Here is a 27,810-nt window from a genome sequence, read left to right as displayed (position 1 = left end):
GTGGGGGAATGGGCGGGACCTCAGAGGGTGGCGTTACGCTGAGAACCAGCAGAGGGCAGCACAATATTTACACACCTCTTATATTTTCCGTTTTAAAAAACGACAATGTTTATATGGGCCCAAGTTGACGTTTGGCCGGGTTTGTTTTGATCCTCCAGGCGTCGTCCCTCGGATAATCATATAGGGCGAGACAATACTGTACATAGATATCTGATCTGGCTTTAAGTCCGATGCAAGACATGAAGGAATACGGGGAGCTATGGAGAGTAGATTCTGTGTTTTGAGCGACACCGAAGACTTCCAAACGCTCATTTCAAACACCGAGAACAATCTCCACTTCGACAGGTAAACAAATATAAGCTGCTAATGTATTAAGCTAGCAGGCTTTGGGGGGGGGGGGGGCTGTGTCTATTCCCTGGATGACAACTGCACGTAGCTTGTCATTGCGTGGCTCGTGTTGTGGTATCGCGAGCTAACGTGACAGCTGTTGGCATCGCTGCTGTCTCTCAACGCTACGGAGTCCAAACCGTCGGCGTGTCAAGCGAAACGCGTTCACACTTCCGCTGTCTAACTGCCTGCTAACCCCGATGCACGTGTCTCTTCAGGTCTAAAACACTGTTTGAAGAGATCCGTGCCTCCATCAACAACAATGACGAAGAGGACCGCTCCTTCTGGAGGCCCGTGCTGCCTTGGGGGGGCGTCTTCACCATCAAGGCTGGACGGAAGGCCATATCGTGCACCCCGCTGTACGTCAAAATCAATCTGAAAAACACCTGCACCATCGACGGCTTCCTCGTGATCCTGTATGTGATCCTGCGGGACAACCAGGGCTTCCCCCGGGAGCTGGCCGTCTTCCTGGGCAAGCAGTTTGTGGAGTACTTCCTCCGCCTGATGGACTCCTTCGACTACACCACAGTGAAGATGCTGTGGATCTGGGACCGAATGTCGAGGAGGCAGTACCGCTCCGAGATACGCAAGGCCGCACTGGAGATCGACCTGTTCGGTAACGAGCACGAGAACTTCACGGAGAACCTGGAGAACCTCATGTCCACTATGCAGGAGAGTCTGTGCACAAACTGGAGCTGCCCGGCCCGCTTCCAGGAGTTCCTCCAGACCGCCATCAACATCAGGTAAACACAGGCTCTGTGTGTCAGGACGTTAGACACCAACATCTGGCTCCATCTGATGTTGCTCTCAAATGATGCAAGATATCAAATGCGCCTCTGGAGTTTGTCACCACCTTAAATACCACTGATGGTGCAGGTCAGCAGGTGTACGACTCCATCCTTAAATGGGTTTCATTCACACCTGTGGACATGCTTATTGACTCTAAAATGATCACCTGTCTCATTGAAGTGACTCAGAGTGCATGCATTGCTGTCTACATCTATTTTTGTGTATGCATGTTAAAAATCCATGTTGTCTTGGTTCGAGGTATTTTCCTTACAGGTGAGTTCACGTTGTGTTGTTGCCCCTGGTTTCCTCCAGCCCTCCCTATGAGCTGCCTCACAGAGCCCCCATTCAGTCAGCCGTGGACGAGTTCTTCTGCCCCAAACTCCTGCTGTGCTCAGAACTGGGGTGAGACACATGGAGGGTGTTCATCATTCTCTGCTCTCTGTTTATTCTTATTCCACTTCCACAAATTGCTAATCCTTTTTTTTTAAACAGGTGTGATGGTCTAAGGGAGATCTCTCAGAGGGTTTTCTGCCACGGACCCCCACCCTTTGTCATCCTCGACATGCAGCAGTGGAAGTCAGAGGAGCTGTCCTATGTCCCTTACCATCTGGCTCTCTGCCAGCACAGGTGTTTCCACTTGTGATACGTATAGTGGCACCACACTTTAATACACTGTGTTGAAGTGAATGAGAGATACGATCGGATGACTTTCTCCAATTTGGTAAACAAAGGTGAAAAAATTATACTTAGACACAAGATTATTTTAAAAAACTGGCTAATTAAATCTGAAACTGCCAACAAATTATATCTAGTTTCTTGCTAAAGATTTTGCACCTGCAATAGGAAGTATCTAGAGAAAAAGAGTCTTCTTTTTCTACTTCTTCTTCAACATCCTTACTCCTGCCCATTTTTTGAGAGAAAAGATGTTCTCACAATGTTTATGCTCTTACTTTGAGTTTCCTGGACATTGTTGGTGGCTCTTTTCTGCACAGGTACTTACTAGAGGGCGCCACACTCTTCAACAAGGAGGAGCACCACTACTCTGCAGCCTTCCAGATAGATGGCTGCTGGATGCACTATGACGGTCTGAGGAGTGACAATCTCATCCTGTTGCACAAGCAGCCAGAGCTCCTGCTGCTGTCCTCTCTGGTCTACATCCGCGCCTCCGACAAAAATAAAATAAATATACACTTTTATTAATCCCCAAGGAAATTAGTTCTCTGCATTTAACCCATCCTTAGTTATTAAGGAGCAGTGGGCTGCGGTGAAGCGCCCGGGAAGCAACTGGGGTTCAGTGCCTTGCTCAAGGACACTTCGACTTGCAGCTAATGGGAGAGCGATCGAACCCACCGACCTTGCGTGTTGAAGAACGGCCCTCTTACCCCACTGGGCTACAGCCGCTTCCATCCTGAAGAGCACACGCGCCGATGAGCGAGAGTCGGACCATCCACCTTCCTTCAATCGGGTTGTCATTTCATTGTTGTAACCTTGTTTCTTCTACTTGTATCGATAATTCATTTTATTCTATCCTTTCCAGCTGTTGGCTTTTTTCCGCCTTTGAGTGCTGAATGACATGTGCTACCCATTTCATCTGAATGTCTTTTTTTTTTTTTTTTTCTTGCAGAAAGCTGAGCAAAATAGAAACTACTTTTAAAGGTGGTAAATGGGGGCCATGCTTGAATCCAAGATTATAATGGACTATAATAGTCCGATCATATTAAATGACCGTAGCAGTGAGTAATTTACATCACATGCATGTGCAGTTACCCGACACGAGAACGATTGGCGTAGTTTAAACGCCTTGTTGTGAGAGATGGATTACATCTCCGAGGTGCATTTGCTATTGAGCAGCCCCTCGGATGGGAGATGGCGCTGACTGTCTACATTTGGGAAGTTTTGTCTTACTTAAATTAAACTGGTGCTTTCTATTTACACTGTGGTCGAAGGATTTAGGAAACAACCAACTCCAGGTCAGGTTAACTTGTTCTTTCTTAAGATGATTTAATTAGAGGCATTTATGACAATGGAATGGCATTTTAAAACACAAACCCCTCAGGAGTATCTGGATTCTTAGTTACAAATTATCTTTTTGTCAGCGTGACTTGATCGTGAAACATGACTATAAAAGCGCCCTTTTAAATTATTATAACTGTTGAGGCAGTCTCGAGAGTATCCATATGTCCTGACACGCGAATACTTATTTTAGCATTTAAACACTGGCTCTGCACAATACCAACACATAGGAAATGGTTATTTGGGATCTTTGTTTGATGCCAAATCGTTTTTAACCTTTAAGAATAACTCTGTATCACACAGTGCCTCTGCCAAGGAAAGTTTGTGACCGTGGATCCTGTCGAGTGGAAACCGAGATCAAGTTTTAAATTGTTTTTCTATGCAGAGAACAAATAAAAATATTTTGAGTACACGTTGGGTATTGATTTCATTTTGTTGCATTGATGTATATGACGAGAGCCACATAAAAAGCAGATGGTACCTTTAAGGCAGTATGCTTATTTTAAACTGGGTACAACTGCACCATACTTAACTCGACTTAAAATGTATGCAAAATGTCTTCAATCAAACATGATCAAATGTGAAAAGCTACTGTTTCTACACCCACGGGTTATCTTGTACTTCCAGTATTAATCCACAGGATATAAAATTCTAAGATCACCAATTTTACTCCAGACACAATGGGACATGTAAAGAAGCAGAGTGGTCATTTGGCAACATTGACATCAGTTGCTCGATTTCTCCAGACAAACAATAGAGTGCCAGTCCATTGCAGACCAGGTGTTAGTCTTCCATCGGGCTTTCTTTGAACAAGCACTTTGGTGAGAGTGGTGGCAAAAACATTGGCATTGTTAGGCCGTCAGAAGAAAATGGCTACAACCGCAATTTAATATCCTCTTTTTGCAGATTCACGTTTGCAGATTTAGAATCATCATCGCCCAAGATTCATTAAAGACGAGTTGATACACCTCGGAAGTCATGACTGTGTTAGAACATAGATGAGTGCAGCACATAATTACGCTCGGCGTGATCTGTGCTGGGGTTGCCAAGTGATTGACAATCTAGCAATAGACACAATTCTACGGACCCCCACCCTTTGTCATCCTCGACATGCAGCAGTGGAAGTCAGAGGAGCTGTCCTATGTCCCTTACCATCTGGCTCTCTGCCAGCACAGGTGTGTTTCCACTTGTGATACGTTAAAGTGGCACCACACTTTAGCCACACTGTGTTGGAAGTGAATGAGAGATACGATCGGGATGACTTTCTCCAATTTGGTAAACAAAGAGTGAAAAAAATTATACTTAGACACAAGATTATTTTAAAAAACTGGCTAATTAAATCTGAAACTGCCAACAAATTATATCTAGTTTCTTGCTAAAGATTTTGCACCTGCAATAGGAAGTATCTAGAGAAAAAAAGAGTCTTCTTTTTCTACTTCTTCTTCAACATCCTTACTCCTGCCCATTTTTTTTGAGAGAAAAAGATGTTCTCACAATTATTTATGCTCTTACTTTGAGTTTCCTGGACATTGTTGGTGGCTCTTTTCTGCACAGGTACTTACTAGAGGGCGCCACACTCTTCAACAAGGAGGAGCACCACTACTCTGCAGCCTTCCAGATAGATGGCTGCTGGATGCACTATGACGGTCTGAGGAGTGACAATCTCATCCTGTTGCACAAGCCGCCAGAGCTCCTGCTGCTGTCCTCTCTGGTCTACATCCGCGCCTCCGACAAAAAATAAAATAAATATACACTTTTATTAATCCCCAAGGGGAAATTAGTTCTCTGCATTTAACCCATCCTTAGTTATTAAGGAGCAGTGGGCTGCGGTGAAGCGCCCGGGAAGCAACTGGGGGTTCAGTGCCTTGCTCAAGGACACTTCGACTTGCAGCTAATGGGGAGAGCGGGGATCGAACCCACGACCTTGCGGTTGAAGGACGGCCCTCTTACCCCACTGAGCTACAGCCGCCCCATCTGAAGAGCACACGCGGATGAGCAGGAGTCGGACCATCCACCCTTCCTTCAATCGGGTTGTCATTTCATTGTTGTAACCTTGTTTCTCTACTTATCGCATAATTCATTTTATTCTATCCTTTCAGCTGTTGCTTCCGCCTTGAGTGCTGAATGACATGCGCTCCATTTCATCTGAATGCTTGCAGAAAGCTGAGCAAAATAGAAACTACTTTTAAAGGTGGGTGGGGGGCCATGCTTGGAATCCAAGATTATAATGGACTATAATAGTCCGATCATATTAAATGACCGTAGCAGTGAGTAATTTACATCACATGCATGTGCAGTTACCCGACACGCGAGAACGATTGGCGTAGTTTAAACGTCTTGGTTGTGAGATGGATTACACTCCGAGGGTGCATTTGCTATTGAGCAGCCTCGGATGGGAGATGACGCTGACTGTCTACATTTGGGAAGTTTTGTCTTACTTAAATTAAACTGGTGCTTTCTCTATTTACACTGTGGTCTGAAGGATTAGAAACAACCAACGTCCAGGTCAGGTTAACTTGTTCTTTTCTTAAGATGATTTAATTAGAGGCATTTATGACAATGAATGCATTTTAAAATACAAACTTCTTTAAAGGAGGCATATCGTGGAGGGAAAAAAAGTACCTTTCTGTAATTGTGCACATTTGGATTTTAGTTACAAAATTATCTTTTTTGTCAGCGCACTTGATCGTAAAACATGACTATAAAAGCGTCCCCTTTTAAATTATAACTGTTGAGGGCAGTCTGAGATATCCATATTCCTGACACGCTTTATACTTATTTTAGCATTTAAACACTGGCTCTGCACACACCAACACAGGAAATGGTTATTTGGATCTTGTTTTTTTTTACAAATCGTTTTTAACCTTTAAGAATAACCTGTATCACACAGTGCCTCTGCCAAGGAAAGTTTGTGACCGTGGATCCTGTCGAGTGAAACTCTGAGATCAAGTTTTTAAATTGTTTTTTCTATGCAGAGAACAAATAAAAATATTTTGAGTACACGTGTATTGATTTATTTTGTTGCATTGATGTATATGACGAGAGCCACATAAAAGCAGACGGTACCTTTAAGGCAGGCGTTTATTTTAAACTGGGTACAACTGCACCATACAAACCGACTAAAATGTATGCAAAATGTCTTCAATCAAAACATGATCAAATGTGAAAAGCTACTGTTTCTACACCTACGGTTATCTTGTACTTCCAGTATTAATCCACAGGATATAAAATTCAAGATCACCACCTTACTCCAGACACAATGGGACATGTAAAAGAAGCAGAGTGGTCATTTGGCTAACATTGACATCAGTTTCAAAGGATTTCTCTTCCAGACAAACAATAGAGTGCCAGTCCATTGCAGACCAGGTGTTAGTCTTCCATCGGCTTTCTTTGAACAAGCACTTTGGTGAGAGTGGTGGCAAAAACATGGCATTGTTAGGCCGTAAAGAAAATGCATACAACCGCAATTTTAATATCCCTTCTTTTTGCAGATTCACGTTTGCAGATTTTAATCATCATCGCTCCAAGATTCATTAAAGACGTAGTTAAGATACACCTCGAAAGTCATGACTGTACAGAACATAGATGAGTGCAGCACATAATTACGCCGGCGTGATCTGTGCTGGGGCTGCCAAGTGATTGACAATCTAGTACAATAGACACAATTAGCAAACTAAATCAGGTTACAGGACAAACGATACAAATTATAAATAAAAAACAACTTAAAAAAAAAAAAAAAAGACACTTTCGGAAATATGTTTTAGTTGCTTATGCGTTACTCTTATTAAATAAACTAGAAATCATAAAGGCAAGTACTCTATGGTGACGCAAAGAATCTGCAACAAATCAAATGTCATTTAAGTCCTTGTATATAGCAATGGTTTCCCCAATGTTTCAAAAACACAGTTGTCGTACAAGCGGAAGAGAACGTCTCGTCTATTGCTGGAGACTTGAACAGGTGGTGAAAATAGCTGGATTAAAAAAAGAAAATTGGTGTTTGGCCATTAATGAAATAAGTGTTAGCAATCCATCTGAAATCTACCTCAAACAAATGAACCAGCATGCACAACAAAATGACAAGACATGAGGCAAAGTCAACGGTGACATGGGATGTGTCAACAGCCACACACACACACACACACACACACACACGTCTTATTGCATTATCTAAATGCCATCATCCTAAATTAAAAAAATATGTCCAAATAGCTTGGTAAGTGCAATGAAGATCTTGGTTTAAAGTTTCCACTTTGTGCAAACGTCAGTGCACAAAGGAACTCAAACTAGGCTTGACCGTTAAGTGACTAAACTAGACAAACCCCACCTAGCCCTCTCGAATGCCCTCTAGTGCGGTGCATTGCGTCACCCGTCTGCTAGCTGGACACAAGACTGGACAGCCAGGGGAACACTCTGGTCTCCCTCCCAGGACACAGGACTGGGCCAGTGGGAACATGGCTCGAGTTGGCCGTCAGACGTTGGTGCTTCATCGTCCTTCTCTTAACTGAAACTGTGGAAGAATGTCATGCCAAGACATTAGCAATAAGGCTGAGAACATAAATGTTTTCACCTGTGGCACTCAGGACGAAAAGAAAGTCATTCCCAGCACTGGGAGGTGGGAAAGATGCACAAAAACAAAAGTAATGTTGTGGCACGTCAAATGAAGCGGTGAAGCGATTACCTCCAGCCTGAGCAAGCAAGACGGCAGCTACACCAGGCTCACATGTTTGATAGCCCCAATCACTGGGGGGAGAACATTGTTCATAGCCAAGAGAGTGTGACAGTACAACGGGAAGAGGCTGTGATACAATTACAAAGCATGGTCATATCCATGCTACAGGGATGGGAGCAAGGAGATCGCTTACTGGGCTGGATTTTAAAAAACTAAACTAAACGCACGACAGGAGATAATATCCAGACTTTTTTTTAGATATTTATGGAGGATAGAATGTTGTGGTTTTCCAACCACAGGCTTCCCTTTCAGGTTTATTGCATGGTTGGCCAATAGCCTTCACGCAATTACATGTGCTTAAATCAAATAACGAACATCTTGCGCAGTAACGGAGCAGAGGCTGAACAGAGGCTGACCTCATTGCGTGAGGAAACGCAGACAAACAGCTGAATCCTGAATCCTAAATATAGCACCAGTTGGTATTGTGTCGAGACCAAAGGGTGAAAAGAGGGCCACGGTCGATTTCAACTATTGTGAAGAGCAAGTGCATCACCGACCTTCGGAAGATGTAACAAAAGCAAGAACATGGGGGATTTTAAAATGTCTCCAAAGATGAAGCAGAAACTAGTGACAGTCACTCTCGGGAGAGTTGGTCTCCACGACGCGGACCCTTGGCCGGACGGGGACACACACGACCCAGTGCAGAAAAACATTTACAGGCAATGCAATAGAGGATATATTAATATCTATATATATATTTTTCTATTTAGACTATTTACAAGAGAAAAAGGCAGCCCTTTTTGAAAATATAAAGATTTCAACTTTTCTCTTTTTTGTGAAGCACTGATTTCGATGCAGAACACCTGCGTCACTGCACCCGAGCATCAGCTCTGCACCCCGACACGTAACAAAACAATCCTATCCGACATGCATCCCTCAAGCACACACACCGACTGACACACACACCATGGCCAGCAACCACAAATTCATACAAATTCATCCGCAAACTGCGGTGTTCTACAAAATCTGAACACACGGTTCCAGTTGCAGCAGGGAAATTATAAAAAAATAAACTAAAAAAAGGATTTGAGTGTTGAACACAATTAAATGGCATGAAGAAGAAGAAAATAAGAGTCTGCTAACATAACAGAATCGTTTAAACAAAAGCGACGTGTTTTCTCCCACAGTCCTCTGGGAAATGGCTCAGAGTCCTCGTCGTGGTCGAGCAGCAGTAGAGCGGTCGTCTCCTCGTGCCGACAGCTGGCCAATCACCTCCTCTCTGTTCCGCACAACTTTGCAGCCCTCTCATCTCTGCAGCCATGTTTGTAGTTCTCCCTCTTGCCAGCCAGCCCGGCACATCCATCTCTCCCTCCCTCTCCTCTGGTGTTCACGTTGGTGTGCAGCGCTCCTCTGCACCTGGGAGGATGACTGTGGGGAAGGAGGCGCAGGGGGCAACAAAAAAGAAACGTCTTTGTGTCCAAGTTCTCTTAATGGGTCCGAGCTGGCTGGGCCATGGGTCAAAGGGCAGTCAGGCCAAAGTTGCATCGGCAATACATCATGCCGCTCGAGTCCAACCAGCTGTCTGAGATGGGGTCATAGCGCTGGACAGTGTTCAGGTAGGATGACCCGGAGTGACCTCCCACCACATAGAGGTAGTTGTCAACGATGGCAGAGCCCACACCTGCAAGACGATGTCACAGTCGCATGTAGATAATTACACACATTGCTCACTACTTTCTGGATGCAGTTCAGGTTCAAACAGAGTCGGCACGTACAGGCAAGATTACACTTCAACCTCTACATGTCGTCTCTGTAGGCAATACCACAGGGAGGGTCAAGTGTGACGTAAACTCACCAGTGCGAGATTCATTCATTGGCCGACAGGCCGTCCACTGGTTCTGATGTGGATCATACCTCTCGATACTCGACAGGTGCGACACCCCGTTGTGTCCGCCCACCACAAATATGAAGCCGAGCATGACGCCTACTCCGAAGTTGATCCTTTTATCTGCCATGGGGGCCACCATTTCCCAGGCGTCCTTGCTCGTGTCGTACCGCTCCACGCTGTATGGAGCAGATGAAGCACAAAATTAAATTAAACAGGGTTTTTTTTTTTTAAACAAAGTTTTGTTTTCTGAAAGTCTAAATGTAAATTGATCTGACCTCCCAACACTTTGCACTACCTTGAAAAGACCTACAGCAAAATGCTATAATCATTTACTAATTAATTTTTCAAGGAAGTTTTTTTTAATGATGCCATAACTATTAAAACGTAACATGTTTTATTGAAAATGTAGTAGCAGGGAAACTACTAATTAAATGATTAAGAAAACTTTATTGAAACAATATATACTTCAAGCTACAAAGAAGACAAACGTTTTGGGTGGTGTGATCACAAACACACAACGGTGCCAGCGAAGGCTGCAGTGAATTGGCAAATTTGAGTCCAATGAACCCCCTGACAGCAACACTAGCAATCAGGGATTGTTTTTTCAGTATGAAAGGACATACAAGCCATTGGGGAAAGGAGAGAGTGGAAAAAAAGTCCCCAAAGACTCTCCATCCAAACACATTCTCCTGAGGGGTTTTGAGAGTCAAGGAAACAAGCAACAGAGACTCTCTAGAGAGCCACAGCAACAACAGAGGCCGAACCAGCAGCCTCTCTATGAACCTTCAGCAACCTCTCCTCTCCTGTTCACTCATTCACAGGGCCATGGCCATTTTCTCAGTAACACTTGACATCTTTGAAACGAAGGTCAAGGCAAAGAAGTGTACCGTGTCATACAGAGAACCCAGGATGAATGATTAATTGTGCCTTGCTAATTATTGGGTAACCTACAGAGGTCAAATAGTTTGCTTCTGGAACTTCCATACATGTTCCCCAATTGATTCGATAAATAAAAAGTGTCCCATTCATCATGTTTAAAGGCCCACAACTTGCAATATATTTCATGCGATGAAATTAAAAGATCATATCTGCTCTTACCTGTTCATGTGGGCCGGGCCGTAGCCTCCAATGGCGTACACCATGCCATCCAGCACAGCGGTGGCGAAGCAGCTGCGGGACTTGGTCATGGGAGCCACAGGCTGCCACTCCTTCAACTTGGGGACATATTTCTCCACCGACTGGAGGTAATACTGGCCGTCGTAGCCTCCGAGGGCATACAGCTCGCCCGCCAGGACCACCACCCCGAGTGTGCTGCGGCACTCGGCCATGCGCTCCACCGAGGACCAGGTGTTGCTCTCGGGGTCCCAGCTCTCCACTGTGCTCTCGTGTCTCCGGTAGCTAATGCCTTGCCTCATGTGTGTGGCGATGCCTCCCACCACGTACACCTTGTGGTTCAGCACGGCCACTCCAAATTCATATCGGGGTACACTGAGAGGGGCCAGACCTATCCACGAATCCGTCCGAGGGAAATACATTTCTATGCTGCAAGAGAGAGGGACAGATATTATCGAATCAGTCTGTCCGTTAGTTTCAAGAACGCATCGACTCTATAGAATTTAGAAAGTTGCCGTTTCAAAAAAGTGGTTAAAAGTTTCATCTACACAGTGTTTACCTTTCTAGTGTTGCAAACAGTCCAGCCTTGCCTCCCACTGCCAGCAGCACCTTGGGGGAACAGCGTGGCCGTGCCGACAACACGGTCTGATAGGAGAGCCGGTGCTCCGGCATAAAGTGATATTTGAGGGCCTCATTAAGCAGGTGCTTGCATGCGCGGTCATCTCGTATAAGGTGGTTGGCTTCATATAGGCGAGTGAGAAACTTTACGCTGAGTAGAGGAAGGCGAACACAGTGCAGCAGCTGAGCCAGATGCTGCTGTCTCTCAGTCACGTCATATTTGATCCATGATTCCAGGGCATAAAATACAGTCTCCTCTGTGACCACCTTAAGGCAGTCATTGGACACTATTTCATCTAACTCCACTCTCGTCAGTTCAAAAAACTCCTCCGTGAGACAAACTTCCTCAAAGTTCTCACAGATGAACTTCGTTGCGGCTAGGCACAGGTCATGACAGCCGTATGTCTCTGCAAAGCGGGAGATGCCGATACAGTTCCCAGCGTCCAGCTGGCTCTCCAAGAAGGAGCAGCACTCTTTAAGTACGAGCTTCACCTGGAGTAAATCGGCAGCCGGTAGCAGAGACTCCACCGTCTCCTGGGAGATAAACACCGTGCCAGTGTAAGCATACTCAACAATGGCCTGGATGAGAGGAAAAGATTCACATAAAGAAAAGCTATGGCACAGCAGTTGGTCATGTGTCCGCCGGCTCCAAGCATACCTGCAAGGCGGTCTCATCGATGCACTGGAATTCCACTTCGGAGGTCTCTTTTTCCGACAAGTTACCTGTGAACATGGCCTTGAAGTATGGGCTGATGCTGGCCAGCACGACTTTGTGGGCATGGATCTTGGCATCACCCACACGCAGGACAATGTCACATAGCTCGTGATCCTGCCGCAAGAGCTGCAGACCTTGCAGCAACTGCTCCGAGTGAGGCCGTTTCAGACTGGCAAACATATAGGACTGGTCCTGCTGGTCCATCTGAGTTCAGGAGGAAGCCACACGTTAGTGCATTGTTGACATCAGCTGCAGTGACCAACAGCCAATGGAAATCCTGAACAATCAACTAGACCACAAGCAAGAAAAGTCAACTAAATATAGGCCTTGCAACATGACACAATTACAGCACGCGTTAAGGAACCGTGCCAGGGTTGTAGGGTGCATTATGGGACGTTTTGTAGCAATAGATTAGTGAATACATCTCGTTGTCTACTTAGAGACAAGTTAAAGACGTACGATATTCACCAGCGCACTGGCTCGTAACGTTAAGCGAACATGTTGTGGGTGAACCTCACAATGCATACACGCTCCTGTGCTTTACGACATCTAGTGACAATAACGCTAGCCGTCGGTAGTGTTGAGTGAGGCCTCGGCTTGATGTCTGACGGAGGACATGGCCAGATCAAGCCCCATTAGCTCCACGGCAACAGACAGCTATTGCGCTAGCTAACCCACTGTAACCGACACCGACAGCTTGGATTTTGCAGAACCAAATTCTCACGGGTCTCACGCACACACAAACAACAACAATGTTCGCCTCCAGAAATACAGTGCGCCCTTATCCGTTTCATTGCACCGCAGTCGGCGCAGGTTAGCTGCTAAAAAATAAATACGGTTACTCTGGCTGCATCATTGATTGATATACAGTAACATGGCTGACAGAGACGTGACGTTACAGCTGGCTGTCAGATAGCATGTGTCAAGCGTCAAATGAGCGAAAACTAACCTGTAACCTCAAGACCGTCTAGCGAGCCGCTGAAATGACCGATTGATCAGTGGCGACGAGTGTGAACCCGGCGGGGCGGTGAAAGAAACAAGCTGCTGCCTCAGAGCCACGGAGCTACAGAGGAGCTCTTATTAGACCAGCGGGGAGAGCAGCACACCCACTTCCGGTGCTTTCAAAATAAAGCCACACTTGCAGCTATTTTAAGAACATGAGTGTGATACAACGGTAGTGAACTTTACAAGTAAATAAAAATAACTATGTTCTACAGTAAACGTAAAGGCAAGGATGCAACCATTGATTGCATTTTGTAAGTCATTATTATTATCGCCAATGTTAGTGTGTCTATTAATACAACTGCAGGACGTGTAGGTTAGATGACTAAACTATATACACAACATTTCGTTATGACAGTAAACCTCTAAAGCACAAATAATACAACAGAAACATACATTGTAAGTATGTATGAGTTCAAACACATCAACATGAAGGATATGTATGTTGTAAACTGCGGAAGTCCAGGTATAGTCTTTACTTTTCACTTATCCTTTCTATCTCCTTGGTGACGGTCGGCCGCCCGGAGGAGCCTGAAACTCACGTCACCATGGAAGCGCTCAGTTTGCGACATGTATTCGCCATTTTGCTTCCTCAGTGTGTGTGCGCGCGTGTGAGTGTGCGCTTATGTGTGTGTGGGCTCCTTTCAGTGTGAATATCTCTTTAGCTTTCACAAGTTCAACGCTGCACACAGCAGTTGAAACAAACGGGGACATGTCTGCACTTACGGAGCCGTAGCTGCCGCAGCGTGACACGGACACCGGGACGACGGGACGTTAAATAGTCTCACCGAGCGTCACGGAGGAGCGCCACGGGGAGGAAATTCGAGGTCTGCTTTATTGCTGTTTTTCTAACTTTGCTCGCCCCGGTCAGCCAGCACAAACCACTGAAACAGTTGGTTGTAGTTAGCTTAGCGGCGCAACGTTACGGCAGCTACGGCTCCACGTAGCTGCCCAGTACACGGGCGCTTAACGGTCACTTAGTCAGGGATTGAGTCCGATCCAGTGCGGTAGAAGTGGCTCTGGCTCCAGTCGACGCACTGCATACTAACACACGTTACAACAGCATAATAATGTAACGTAATGCAGCCGTGAATGTTGCATCAACCCTTCTGCTGATAACTAACGTCGCCGTGCGTGACAGCCACAAGTGGTTGTTTTAAATGGCTGTGATCTAACGTCTGTCTCTCTCATCTAACGAAGCGGTAATTCACGATGATCGACCGTGATGTTGATAAGAAGCCCTGTCGTGTGCGTGTGTGTGTGCGTGTGTGTGTGTGTGTGTTTGTGTGTGTGTATATAGATATCCTGTTAATTTGTTTCCCCTTCTGTTTTGCATTCACAGCTTGATAAACAGGCGAGTGGGTTTCCATCACAAGCCACTCAGGATGAAATCACGACGTAAAGAGGACGGATGTTTTTGTCCTCACGGGATTATGTTTGCTCATTTGGATTCTCACATCTGACCACAATCTCAAGTCCGTCGACAATGATACCCGGATTGATCTCCCGTGAGTTACAGGTGCTGCTTCTGGACCTGAAGAATTACCAAAATCGCACAAATGGGGTGGAAGAGCTCAAACACATCCTCTCACAAGTGGACATGAAATCGGTCCCGTCTGGCAGTATCGAGGAGTTCATCAATTTTCTCCCTCGACTTCTGGATGATAGTAATTTTAAAGTGTTGTATGGCACTTTACAAGTTTTAAACTTACTCATTCAGAAGCTGGATACGGGCGTAGACAGATATTTCCAACAGATAGTCTCCGTGGCTCTGAAGGCCCTCGGCGACACTCACACCATCACCAGAAATGAATACATGAATGTGTTTCGACAGCTCATAAAAACTCTTGCGCCACAGCAAGTGTTGGATCTCATCATTGGCAACTTGAAACACAAGAATTCAAGGGTCCGGGAAGATGTCCTGAACATCATTATGGCAGCTATGCTCTCTCATCCTAGAAAAGATTTCAATATCCCCAAGCTTTGCTTTGAGGTCGCGCCATACCTGGTAGACAGCAAAAGGAAGGTCCGCCACGCCGCCCTCGAGCTGTTTGCTGTGTTTGACTATTGCCTTGACACAGGCAAAAAGCAGCCTCTGATGAAAGCTGTGGACATGGTGGAACTCAATGAGGATGCTGAGGGTCTTATGGCAGCTGTACAGGCACGGCGAGCAAGGCACGTCCTTCCCAAACTCTCCTCAGAGGGGGTCGTCGAGTATGGCTTGGTGGCCCCCAAACCATCACATCGGTGCTCCTTGCAGTGTGGCTCTGGGGCAGATCTGGATTGGGTGATAAACGGAGGGCGGATAAGCAGCGCCAGGAGCCACACAACTGAACCAGACAGTGACCGAATGTATGGCTATGGCAGCCTCGGCTCACTCACTGATGACCTTCCACTTCAAAGGAGGATTGTCAGCGCGGGTAAAGGGAAGAACAAACTACCCTGGGAGATGTCAAGCTTCTCATCCACGGAGAACGAACAGCAAGGCAGTACGCTGAACATAAAGTGCTCCAAAAAGGTGGGCTCCATCATCCCTGTTGATTTGCAGCATTCTCACTTACATCCCGTAGATAATTAAGCCTTCTGGGAACATTCCTGGATTCAACATATGGTGTCTCTAACTATGATTCTCTGTTATGATAAGAAAGCTTACAGGGTGGTTATGGCATATTGTAGGGAACAGATGGAAATGTCTTTTTAGTTGCCATTGATTGACACTAATGAAGCAGCTATTGACTCAATAAGCAGCGTTAACCCTTTTTTTTTCTCCTTTAAAAGTACTCTTTGTAATCCAATGCAATTAAAGCTTAATCAGTCATTTGTTAACTGCCTGTACGGGCTTTAGGAGCAGAGGGCTTTTCGTATTGACTTTGAAATCAGAGAGCATTTCAGTGACCAGGAAGTCTGTTGATGTGTCAAGCAGTGCAGTAAGCAGTCATTGAAGAGCCTGAAAGGAGTGGTTATTTTTCCGTGGTATGATGAATCTAAACCTTCATCTTCAAAAGCCGGGGGTCTTGTTTGTTTCCTGTCAGAAATGCATACTAGTTGTTTGAACAAGCTGAGTCACACCTGGAGGCACCCAGCCAAAAATACATCTTAGAGGTGTCACTTTCCTCAGATAGAGCGTTTGGGTGGGTGCAAAAAAACAATCTAAATATAGTTCATATCTCTCATGATGCAGTATGTATGGAGTGCAGCAGAGAGATGGTTCTATGTCACGCCTCTTACAACATAGAGATCTGCAGCGTCCTAATCAACATCTGCTTGTGCGTATGATTTCCTATTGTTTGACAGCTCATAATGCTTGATAAGAGGTTTTCCTTTCTGTTAATTAATCCGCATTGGCAGGGTAACAATAGGCTGAATTGTATTGTTGAATATACGTCTCTCAATTAATTAAAGAGTGGGAAGAATAGACAGGTCAAATCTGACAGCACTCCAGGATCACTGACACTCTTCCTGGTAGAAATGCCCTAGCTGACTGGTTTCCCGGCACAGAGAAACTGTCGCTGCAAAGATGAGAATCCAATGTGTGGAGAAGAAGCCATGTGAAAAGATCAAGGGGAACCTCCCACTTTGTTCGGCCAAGCGTGTAATGTGGAATACATAACATGTCGTATTTTATTAGCTAACAAATGGGAATGATTTATTAAACTAAACCATCATCGGCTCTCATCGTGTCCATTTGCTGAGAGGAATGGTTCTGTTTCCTGATGTGTTGATTGACAATATTTTGTTCAGGAAACTATTATTCAGCTTAGCCTTCTATTGGAAAAAGCCTTTTGTTTATACCAGTGTCTGTTTCCCAGCAACCCCATTACCACACAGCACACTTACTGAAGGGGCCGTGACACATCATTGGATATATCACGTTGGTATTCTTGTAAAATGTGGCTTATGCACTGCTCTAGTGTTGAATGCCATCACACCAAGTGATCCACAATGAGTGCTGATCAGGTGGGAATGTTCTCTCTCGCTCTCTCTCTCTCTCTCAGAGGCCGGGATACACGCACTAATGCAAAAAGCTGTAACAATTCTGTCTACTAGATGTATTTATCTCTATCTTTATGTATATTCAGTTAAGTCTGCTTACAGTAGCAGAAGATCCTCGCAAATGCCAGCGTCTCTTTGCCTAAGCTAGAACATACATGCTACATCCCTTTTGTTGAGGACAGTGGATGGAATTACACGAAGAGGCCTGTTTGTTTATGCAGTGCTTTACATTAGTTATTTGAACTTCAACCTCTATTGTTGCTCTTGAAATAATAATACAAATTCTGCCCACTAATAGGTGGCAAGTAAGGATGTCCTTCCCCTGTCCAAGAAGATGAGTCAAGAGAACTACATACCCAGTTTCAGTAAGTGCTACTACTCTCTTTTCTCAGTATTACACACATGTGTGTTCCATACAAGGTGACAAGTACAACTAACTTGTTGTCATAGACCACTTTAGCCAAACTTAATTTAGAGCTGTTTTTAACTTGATTAGCTGAGTCAGAGGAGTCACGGTGCCACATGTCACCAAAAGCCCTGAAATGAGCACAGTGGCAAGGCAGATACACTACCGTTCAAAAGTTTGGGGTCATCCAGACAATTTCGTGTCTTCCATGAAAACTCACTTTTATTTATCAAATGAATTGAAAATTTAATAGAAAATACAGTCAAGACATTGACAAGGTTAGAAATAATGATTAATATTTGAAGTATTAATTTTGTTCTTCAAACTTTAAGCTCAAAGGAAGGCCAGTTGTAAAGCTTATATCACCAGCATAACTGTTTTCAGCTGTGCTAACATAATTGCACAAGGGTTTTCTAATCAGACATTAGTCTTCTAAGGCGATTAGCAAACACAATGTACCATTAGAACACTGGAGTGATAGTTGATGGAAATGGGCCTCTATACACCTATGGAGATATTTCATTAGAAACCAGACGTTTCCACCTAGAATAGTCATTTACCACATTAACAATGTATAGTGTGTATTTTTGATTCATGTTATCTTTATTGAAAAAACAGTGCTTTTCTTTGAAAAATAAAGACATTTCTAAGTGACCCCAAACTTTTGAACGGTAGTGTACGTCTCACACCAGTCTCACCAGTAGAGACCATGACATTCACAATCTGTTCAGTTTTCTGAACTATAGCCTGCTGGAATGTTATGGGCACAATGAATCCTATCAGAAACTAGTCACCAAACTCTCAACAGTTTCTCTTAATATGTCCACATGGTCAGACACCGTATCTGCTCTCCATGGAGCCACTTTAACTCTCATACATTCAGTAAATCTTTTCAGAGAATGCCGCGGTATGAGGCAGGATTATTGTGTGGGCATGATTCACCCCTACATGTCACTCAGTTGGTAAAAAGTAGGCCCTACATGGTATTTATACATTGGGTGTATGTCAGTGGCAATAAGCTCTCGTAATTCGCTGACGGCTAAAGGTGATCAAGTGTTACCGCTGCTGTGACTGAAGCACGGTGTGGTGGGTTTACAGCAGGTTGTCATTTCTGTTAAGAATGACAGTTAAAAATGAGCTGCCAGCAGCGGACTACCCCTCAGTTTGCAAAAGCAGTGAAAAGAAGCCCAGTGTGGAGGGATTGAACACATATATAATAACATTATTATGAGAAGAAAAGCAAAGTAGCCAAATTAATTGTTCTTGCCCAAATGTTTTCTAAATGTGATTTTGGTTTCCCACCTAAATGAATTCTATGTTGGATTTTATATGTTTTAATTTGGACTACTTACACAGGAATAGACTCTAATATTGGGGTATCCTTAATTGAAGATCACAAGTGTAGTAGGCCCCGCGACCCTAATGAGGATAAGCGGTATGGATAATGGAATGGAAGTGGAGTAGGTGTTCTCACTTCTCACAATCGTTGAATGCAGTCTATTTGTGTCCTCTTCTTTAATTTGGTGCTTTTCTAAATGTTTAGATCTTGTGTCACATTACTGTGTAAATGTAGTTTTTCATGACCACTGCTGTGTGTGACCTCCTCCGCCTCGTCTCTGTGTTCCCAAACTGTCTGCTCTCATTGTCAGTGTCTCGTCTCGTATTTACCGCCTGTGAAGCAAACAATCTCATTTCAATCTAGTCTCTACTGCCTTCACTCTTCCGTTGAGATCAGTTTTTTAAACATGTATGTGATCTTAAGAAGAAACGATTCAGCTCAAAAGTTTGGAAACCTCTCTGCTCTTTACACCCCTTCCTGTTCCACTCAGAACTATCCCTTGTAAATCAATAACAACAGGAAGGAAGTCAAGTTACTCTGAAGTAAATATGATATACATATATAATTTAAATGTAAGACATAAATAGGTCATGTGTTATTGTGCTCTAAGTGATAATGAAACTATTGATTAATAATAATTAAACTGCAACAATCTAAAATAATGTCGTCGAAATAATCACGTTACTATAGTTTATCATACAACTATATTACAGAACATACATGAGCTTACCTCTGAGCAATTTAAGTAAACCAAGTATAGGAGCTAGTATTATAATAGTTGTAATCCCCTTTGAACAACATACTTTAAAGGCAATGGTTTATAGAGAGGTTGTGACTGTCATGTAAGTTATTTGAGTATTGTGCAACCCGGTGAGCATTATCGTGTAAAAAATATCAAAATAAATATACTTTCCATCTAGGTTCTGCACAGCCTCAGAAGCCACAATCCTCCAGAAGGAGGGAGTCCCCTGCACGCCTACGAAGAAGTGGAAGCCTCAACTTGGACCCCGACATCTTTAAAACCACCGACTTCTCTGACCCAGATGTTGGTAAGGAGTCGTTACCTCACAAGTATCTGCTTATTAAAAAAAAGCAATAATGTTAATTTTGATAGATTTTGTACATTTATTCCATGAAAAAAAAACCTTTTTTAATGGCATTTTTATTTCAACATCCAGACAGTCGTGAGCTTTATTTCCACGGTGTTACCTTTTTATCTACTCAGTACTTTATGATTTCTGACATGTGAATGCTCTGTCTCACAGTAGCACCCAAGGGACGCATACTCTCAAGGAACCCCAGTGTTGAGCGCACATTCTCCCTCCCCTTGAACCCCACCCCATCCGGATCCTTCCTGCTGCCCTCCTACCCGCTGGCCTCACTCCCAGGAGGCATGCTGACTCCGACACTGTCCCGCCGTCATTTAGACTCCTCGCTCTCTATGTCCAACACATGGCCCAACAAGAGAGAGCCCACCCCTCACCAACGAGACACCAGCCCATGGAAAGACACGACAGTCACAGCAACGGGTAATTTAGTGAATAAATAACTAAGTGAGCCGTCAGAGGAATGTAAAAAAGTCGTGGCCTCTTTGTACATGTTTTTTATCTTCCATGTTCGACCCCCTCCAGGAGACCATCTCTCTAGCAGATGCTCTCCCCGGCCTCTTCGTGCTTCCCTTGTGAGTTCTTCTTCCACTTCGTCTTTCCGCCGGGCTCTGAGCAGCACCAGGGCATCCCTATCCATCTCGCCAGTTGTCCCACCAGCAGAACAGGTCCAGTCCCATCATAGCCAGAGGTCCAATGCTTCGGGCAGCCCTCAGAATCAACAGCGAGAGAGAGACTTTCATCTGGACCCTGATGGAATTCATATGGCGCAAGAAACTCAAGAGGACAATCCTCTGGACATGCAGGAGGTCAGCAAACACACTTAAAGAAAACACACTCTGCCGGTCTCGGGGGTTCAAATGTGGCTCCTTTAATCACATTCCTCTCCATGCTCATATGTGCCAATGTGTGTGTTACTCACAGATGCTCAACTCCCTGCGCTCATTGCGCAACAGTGCTGCCAAGAAGAGGGCCAAAGTCAGCCTGAGCGGTTCAGATCCAGACAGCCCTGACTCCGCTGTGAGGCTGGACCTGGGTCCGGACTCACCATCACACACCCCTCCAATGCTTACCAGCTCAGCCAGCGAGAGTGGTCTTTCCAGTCTAAGCTCAGTCGCCAACTCTAGCTTCAATGGCATCAGAACCAGGTGAGGGCTCTGCATGTTGCTGCATTCAGCATCTGTTGTTATGCTCCATCGGTTCCTCCTGGAGACTAGACCTGATTATATAGGAAAAACAGAGCATGTTCTTATCATGTTGGAGATGTATGTATGCATGCATGCATGTCCTATGTAAACATAAATATAGTGTATAACATAAAATGCTGTTATGAGGATTACAGGACCAGTACCTGTTGTGTGTCATTTAACAGAGCAGATGTTAAAGCAGTGATGTCGTTGTACCCATCTGGTGGTGTTTGACAATGTGTTGAACAGTGCTAAGCACAGTTCCAATATTATTTCTCACTTGTCACATCCGTCAACAGTCCCGGAATCTCTGCTCCTCCAGGAATGAAGCCTTGCATTGCGAGAGTGCCTTCCGCAAAAACGAGGTCTTCTGTGTCCATGGACTTCAGCAGCCTTCAAGGTATCAAAGGGATGAGATGGTTTTGCCAAACATTTTTTGTAATTTACTTTATTTTATTTACGCTTTTGTATTTTTTGTTTTACAAGGATTGTCACAAAGAAACGAACTATTGGCCGACGTGGGTGTTGTTGGGCAGAGAGTCGCTTACTCCAACGGTATAACCAAAACTGAGGAAGAAAACACAGGACCGTCCCCTCCGCTGGTTAAACCAGCCTACCGGGACTCTGTCAGAGCTCTGAAGCCGGTCAAAGGTCAGTCAAACCGAATAGAGCTTTTTCCTTGAATTTACCTGGTGATAATATTTGTTTGCCTCGATAATTAATCAGTACTCCTCTACTTTGGTTCTTAGGATCTCAGAGCCACAGCAGCAGGAACTCACCAGCCACGGACATGGCTGAGGGAGTAATTGGAAGAGGTCAGTTTCTTTAGATCTTGATTTGTACTCGTAAGTTATCATTCAATTGTCCAATATTCCGTTTGTCATATTATCATGGTGTTCTAGCTGAGGGCTGTTTTACAAAAGATTGAAAGGCAACTAGCATGCCTCCCTGAGCCCGTTGTTAAGCTTTCAGTCGACATTTACATTTTTTTTCCCCCGTAATCACAAACTGTCACTGTGAACACATTCAGAGTGTAAATCCATCTCATGACTGATTCTTCCAGCAGTTAAGAAGGTTTAATGTCCAACAGTCCGATTACACATTCAAGTTATCTGCACCCCTTGTGCTTCCCAGGCGTGTTTGGCACTGCAGTGTCCTCCAGCCGTCCAGAGGCTGCCCCGTCACTTGAGCAGGGTGATTCTGTGTCCAAACCCCACACCGATCCCTCAGCAGGCATCTACAGCCACGCTGTGTCGGGCAGTCGCCTAGACGGTGATGACAGCTCATGTCCAGAAGAGCTTACGGTTAGTCACCCTTTGTCCAGTCATAGAACGTCATACAAAGTGTCCAGTCACTAAAGTCAAATTGTGTGTGATTTCTACAGCAGAGAGTGAAGAATACAAGGTTCAGCCGGGAGAAGATGAGGCTGCAGTGTCTGGATCAGCATGAGGGGCAGTGCAGTCAAGTGGATCAAACACGAGACAAGATCCGCCAACGCGTGAGACAGATGCTGTCTGACTCACCCACAGAGGAGAATAGAGTAGTAATCATTAAAGGCAAGACACATCTTTTGGAAACATCAACCTCATGTTTTTATTTTTTTTACTGAAATCTATATTTTATTTTATATTTCATCAGTTTAAGTTTGAATTCTAGCTCGTTAAGATATTTCTTATTCTTTTTTTTGGTTCTGAATAAGATAAATATCCATATCTGTTGCTACATTAAACTTTTGCATTGGATTTTGATGTGATGTATTTAATTGTATCCTGTTTTTAAATAGTGTAATCAATCATATATGTAGTTCATAACGTTTGCGTCTCGAGCCTCTAAATTATTTATTTCTGTTGTAGATCTGCATCTCAACGGCAGCACGCTGGCCTCCACCAAAGCAGACCTTTTCTCTGATGACTCTCCTATCAGCCCCACCAGTCCTGTCAGCCAACTAGGACCCCAAAGCCCCCTCAAGTGCTTCACTCCACCCCACCAGCCAAGCCCCCCCACAGTGCCCCCGAACCCCAAAAACCTCTCCCGTCTTAGGAGGACTCCCAGCCTCAGCAGAACCCGACCATCGCTGTCCCACAGCTCAGGTCAGTCGACCGAAAACAGACTTCATCTCCCTGCTGCACCAAATCTCAAACGACCAACAATGTCCCTGTGTAGCTTCATCATCTTGCTATGTATCCTCTCTCAGTGGGTCCGACACTGGCTTACATTTTAGCAATATTCCACTGTCCTAATGGATGAATCAGTGCTTCAACAGGTCTTTGTTTATTAAAAATGTCGAAACATTCATTCGACTGTCAGAGCCATCGGAGGATGGGGGAATGAGATGTTTGCTTTGCGTAATGAGCCAAAATGCTTTGTTTTGACAACCTACCGTTAATGCACCACCGCCCACACGCACTGCTTGTTTTCAGACTGATAGAAATGTAACATGAGACCAAATGTGTGTGTTGTTTGGTGTCTGACGGGGCATTTAGATGACCTGTCCCCTGGGACTATGGGCCACAAGAAAAATCTCTCCGAGCCTCCCGAGCTGTGTCCGTTTTCCAAGCCTGAGCTGGCACTGACACAGAGCTTCAACCTGCTTAGCTCCGAAGACTGGTGAGAAACACTCGCATGTTACAGTATCTTAGATGCACTGCTTCCTAGGACACTAACTCAAATCCAGGGGTTCTTAAGATGTGTTTATTTATTCGACCTTCAGGGAGAAGAAGATTGAGGGTCTGATGTTCCTGCGCAGTCTGGCTCACTACCACCTGGACACACTCCAGGGCAGGCTTCATGATGTCTGCCTGTGTCTCATTCAAGAGGTAGTAGAACTTGTTGTATAACACTCCTCCATCATGTTTGGGCTGGAATGACCCTGTTTCCCGTTGGGTATTCATAATGTCCATGTCATTCAGGTGAAGAACCTGCGGTCAAGTGTCTCGAGGGTTGCAGTATGTGCGCTGGGCGACCTGTACACACACCTTGAGAAGGCGATGGACCAGGAGCTGGACGGGACGGTTAAAGCTTTACTACAGAAGGCCGGGGAGAGTAACGCCTTCATTCGGCAGGATGTAGATGCAGCCCTGGGCTGCATGGTCCAGCACTGCACACCAACGCGCGGCATCAACTCTTTACTCTCCGGGGGACTCAGGTCAGGATGCATCTCTGCATACATACACCTTGAAGTAATGCTTTGCCGCACTTACAATTTATACTTATTGTGTAACGCTGTTTAAATGTTCACTGTTGATTTCTGAATTGGTTTCCCCGCTACTGACAGCAACCTCAATGCAGTGGTGAGGAAATGCACCGCCCAGTACCTGGCTCATCTGGTGGATAAAGTTGGTGCTGCCCGCCTTCTGTCCGGAGGTAAAGATCTCACAGACAGAATCGTTCCTGCCGTCACCAAACTTGCACAGGACTCCTCACAGGAAGCCAGGTACCCTTTGTAGTTGTTGTTTTTGTTGTTGAATGCATCAGGTTAGGTTCGAAGACAAGGATTTTATTTTAACTTTTATGTGAGCTTGTTGAATATTACCTGATTTACAAAAGGTCTGTAGAGCTTTGGCTGACACGTGCCATACAATCCACCTAGTGACCAGAAAAATTAACTACAATGTAATCCAAACTCATAATGTTCATTCATTTTTTTGTCAACTCTATCTATATTCAGTTTTACTCATTCTTGATGTCATAGTTTCTTGGATCAAAGTGTTTGTATTGTAATATTGTGTTGCCCCGTGTATGTGAATAGGACTTTTGCTGAAATAGATATCGTAAAACAAAAGTAGCTTTTCCTGCTTACCTGCTGATTTATGGACGTCATCTGCAAGTCCAACAATGACATCGCTGCTTAGAAGCCAGAGACTGTTAATATCTGAATGTAAGTGTCTGAGTTCACGCTATTGTTCAACCTACAGGTACTTTGGGCGTCGAATGCTGCTCTCCCTGTCGTCCCACCCAGACTTTGACAAGATTCTGGAGAAATATATCCCCACCAAAGATCTGCCGACTGTCAGAGACACTGTCTTTACTCTCAAAACAAAAGTAAAACTTTTTTTATTTATGTCTTCATAACATTTATGGTGCTTTAGCTGCTAAAGGTCACATCTTCATCTTAACTGGAGATTGTTTTCTTGTTTTTTTTAGGGTCTTGGTGAGATGCCCCAAGAAACCCAGTCAGCCAGGGGTAGACGCTCCCTCCCAGGCAGCGGTACAGTCAGGGCCTCATCCCTCACCAGAGAGCCACTCCATCAGACCAGCCGGTGGGTGTAAATACGAGCCAGTACAGCAGCGCGGTACACTGTACAACACTAAATTCAGCCTTTTTAAGCAAAGGTGTCGCAAAACCCAAAGAAAGTACAAAGTATTCATACATACTCACAGGTTTGTAAACGTAAACCGTTTGATGTACTGTGCCTCATCTACAGAGAGCCCAATAGCCATTACAGCTGTAGACCTCAGACACTAAGTATTGCAGACAAGACCGAATACATCAAGCAGATCTCAGGTCTGCTGGGTTCAAAGGACTTCCGAGAGAGGATCAAGGGAATCGACCAGCTTGTGGCCGACTGCCAGCACAACCCCAACATGGTCATCAATAGTATATTCCCGGTTAGTACGAGCATGGATTTCTTTTTGAAGCCTATCAATATTTTTGGGCATGGTTCTCAATTTCCATCAAGTCACATGACCAAATCTCTCTTTCCCCTCCGGTTTCCCTTCTTTCAGTTGTTTGATGCGTTCAAGGCCAGGCTGCAGGAGTCCAACAGCAAGGTCAACCTGTATGCCCTCGAGTCCCTCCAGAAAATCATCCACTTGTTAAAGGACAACCTGTCCCAAGTGGTCAACATCGTGGTCCCAGCAATCATGGACAATCACCTCAACTCCAAGAACAACGCCATCTACTCTGCAGCGATTGGAGCGATCAATGCACTTGTTTTAAATCTCGGTACTCCTCTTGAGCCTTCAAACATTTCCGGTGTAAGTTCATTTAGAGGCTCAGCCTAAATGGAGAACTGTCTATGAATGACTTTGTGATGTTCTCTGTTTCCATGACAGATAACATGCTTCTTCTTCAGCCGTTCTGCACCAAGGCTCAGTTCTTAAACGGCAAAGCAAAGGTGGATCTTATTGAAAAGGTTGCAGGTGTGTATGTCGTGAGCATTCTAAACACTGCAGTAGTTTCAGTCCTCTGCTCTTACATTGGTTCGTATGTCTGACCACCTCTTGTTGCTCCTCGCTTTCTGTTTCCAGAACTTGTGACGGAGCTCTACCCTCGCAAGCCCCAGATGGTGGAGCAGAAAGTGCTTCCCTTGTTGTGGCACCTCCTGGGCAGCTCCACCCATAGTGGTACCATTCATGGCCGGGGCGGCAGCGTGAGGGGGGCGACCGCCATCCTGTGCCAAGCCCTTTACGCCCAGATGGGGCCCAGCCTGACGGAGTGTGCTGCCTCCCAGCCTGCCAATGTCCATAAAGGTTTAAATGAGGTCCTGAGGAGCTCATCCTAAAGGTAAAACCGAATCCAAACGCATCCTAATCTTGGAAGAGAAGAACACTGACCGTACTTGAAGACAGAGATGTTCTACATTTCTTATAGTGCCTGCACTTTTATATCAATAAAGAGAAAGTCCTTTAAAAAGTAGGAGCTCTTAATCTTATATTAGTGAGATTTCCTCTGGTACAGAAGCGTGGACAATTCTAACATACTGACATCAGGTCGTACACATACTCAACCTGCTCTCTTTGCACTTTGAAAAGGTAGCTCATTATCATGATAGATTTCATGAGTTTTACATGTTACCATCCTATGATTGTCATTGCTTTTTTTTCACAATATAAACATGTACTGTAGATAAACCAGAGACACTATTGCAGAATGTGAGATTGAAATGCACAAACGACGAGGAAGACAGGGAACTGAAAGGTGTACATTTTTGCCGTTTCATCAAATGTGATGTGATATTTTCAAAACTTCTTATGTAGTTGTTTTTTTGTGAATTGAGATTAACAAAAGTAGTTTTAAAAAATACAGCTCAAATGTGTATTTGCACAGTATTAGCTTACTCTGTAATTGTATGCTGTGTCATGTTACAGTTTATAATTTATCTATTGTGTAATGGTTTCAAAGTCTTGTTACTGATGTGAGTTGGTACCTCCTGTTCTGTTTTTGCATGACCAAAATGTACTGGCAGGATCCATTGTTTATATTTTTGCTTAGGATATATACCATATATATATATATATATATATATGTATATGAATGGATGGATCAAGGTTGGGGCAGAAGCCATTCTCAGCGTGAAAGGAGGAGTCGAGTTGTGCTTTTGCCTGAGAAGCAGTGAAGGCCCAGATCTGATTATGTCTCAGTATCGTGCCAGACTTCAAGTAGCCTTTGAACTCATCTATGTTAAATTATATTGAATTTGTTTGTGAACAAGAGACAGATTGATATATATTGATTGATACATATAAATAAAGTGTTTTATTTCTGTAAAACCAACTTCCCGGTCTCTCATCTGTTAAGGTCTAATCTTAACCATTTCATTTTGTTTGAGGGGTAATTATTATTTTACTCAAGAAAAACACAAC

At 44.4% G+C, this 27,810-nt stretch overlaps 3 protein-coding genes across 6 annotated transcripts; 2 read left to right on the top strand and 1 right to left on the bottom strand.

Annotated features, from left to right (window-relative positions):
- Positions 1–83: 83 nt before the first annotated feature.
- Positions 84–6,191, top strand: c11h14orf28 (chromosome 11 C14orf28 homolog). 2 transcript variants are annotated; one of them, XM_056426720.1, is made up of 5 exons: positions 84–345; positions 606–1,130; positions 1,489–1,578; positions 1,669–1,803; positions 4,744–6,191. In XM_056426720.1, exons 1-5 carry the CDS (start codon positions 260–262, stop codon positions 4,928–4,930), a joined length of 1,023 nt encoding a protein of 340 aa, XP_056282695.1. In that variant the 5' UTR covers positions 84–259; the 3' UTR covers positions 4,931–6,191. The 2 variants fall into 2 exon arrangements, with proteins under 2 accessions (XP_056282695.1, XP_056282694.1); XM_056426719.1 differs by lacking the exon at positions 4,744–6,191 and adding an exon at positions 2,169–2,391.
- LOC130201635 (kelch-like protein 28) lies at positions 4,928–13,230 on the bottom strand. The gene is made up of 6 exons (XM_056426718.1): positions 13,142–13,230; positions 12,136–12,396; positions 11,419–12,056; positions 10,845–11,288; positions 9,714–9,922; positions 4,928–9,539 (listed from the first exon to the last, which is right to left on the bottom strand). Exons 2-6 carry the CDS (start codon positions 12,394–12,396, stop codon positions 9,376–9,378), a joined length of 1,716 nt encoding a protein of 571 aa, XP_056282693.1. The 5' UTR covers positions 13,142–13,230; the 3' UTR covers positions 4,928–9,375.
- A 520-nt stretch (positions 13,231–13,750) lies between these two features.
- LOC130201888 (TOG array regulator of axonemal microtubules protein 1) lies at positions 13,751–27,721 on the top strand. 3 transcript variants are annotated; one of them, XM_056427074.1, is made up of 23 exons: positions 13,751–14,021; positions 14,537–15,712; positions 17,486–17,552; positions 19,853–19,981; positions 20,198–20,461; positions 20,564–20,847; positions 20,963–21,186; positions 21,525–21,625; positions 21,712–21,876; positions 21,975–22,040; positions 22,360–22,529; positions 22,610–22,781; positions 23,079–23,315; positions 23,709–23,832; positions 23,936–24,041; positions 24,135–24,370; positions 24,500–24,658; positions 25,140–25,266; positions 25,369–25,484; positions 25,650–25,833; positions 25,951–26,202; positions 26,281–26,367; positions 26,476–26,563. In XM_056427074.1, exons 2-22 carry the CDS (start codon positions 14,606–14,608, stop codon positions 26,326–26,328), a joined length of 4,338 nt encoding a protein of 1,445 aa, XP_056283049.1. In that variant the 5' UTR covers positions 13,751–14,021; positions 14,537–14,605; the 3' UTR covers positions 26,329–26,367; positions 26,476–26,563. The 3 variants fall into 3 exon arrangements, with proteins under 3 accessions (XP_056283049.1, XP_056283048.1, XP_056283047.1); XM_056427073.1 differs by having other exon boundaries at positions 13,753–14,021; positions 22,613–22,781; positions 25,951–26,170; positions 26,476–27,721; XM_056427072.1 differs by having other exon boundaries at positions 13,753–14,021; positions 25,951–26,170; positions 26,476–27,721.
- The last annotated feature ends 89 nt before the right edge of the window (positions 27,722–27,810 follow it).

Source organism: Pseudoliparis swirei, chromosome 11, assembly GCF_029220125.1.
Source record: "Pseudoliparis swirei isolate HS2019 ecotype Mariana Trench chromosome 11, NWPU_hadal_v1, whole genome shotgun sequence".
In the NCBI taxonomy this organism is placed as follows: Eukaryota; Metazoa; Chordata; class Actinopteri; order Perciformes; family Liparidae; genus Pseudoliparis; species Pseudoliparis swirei.
This window is presented reverse-complemented; position numbering and strand designations above follow the sequence as displayed.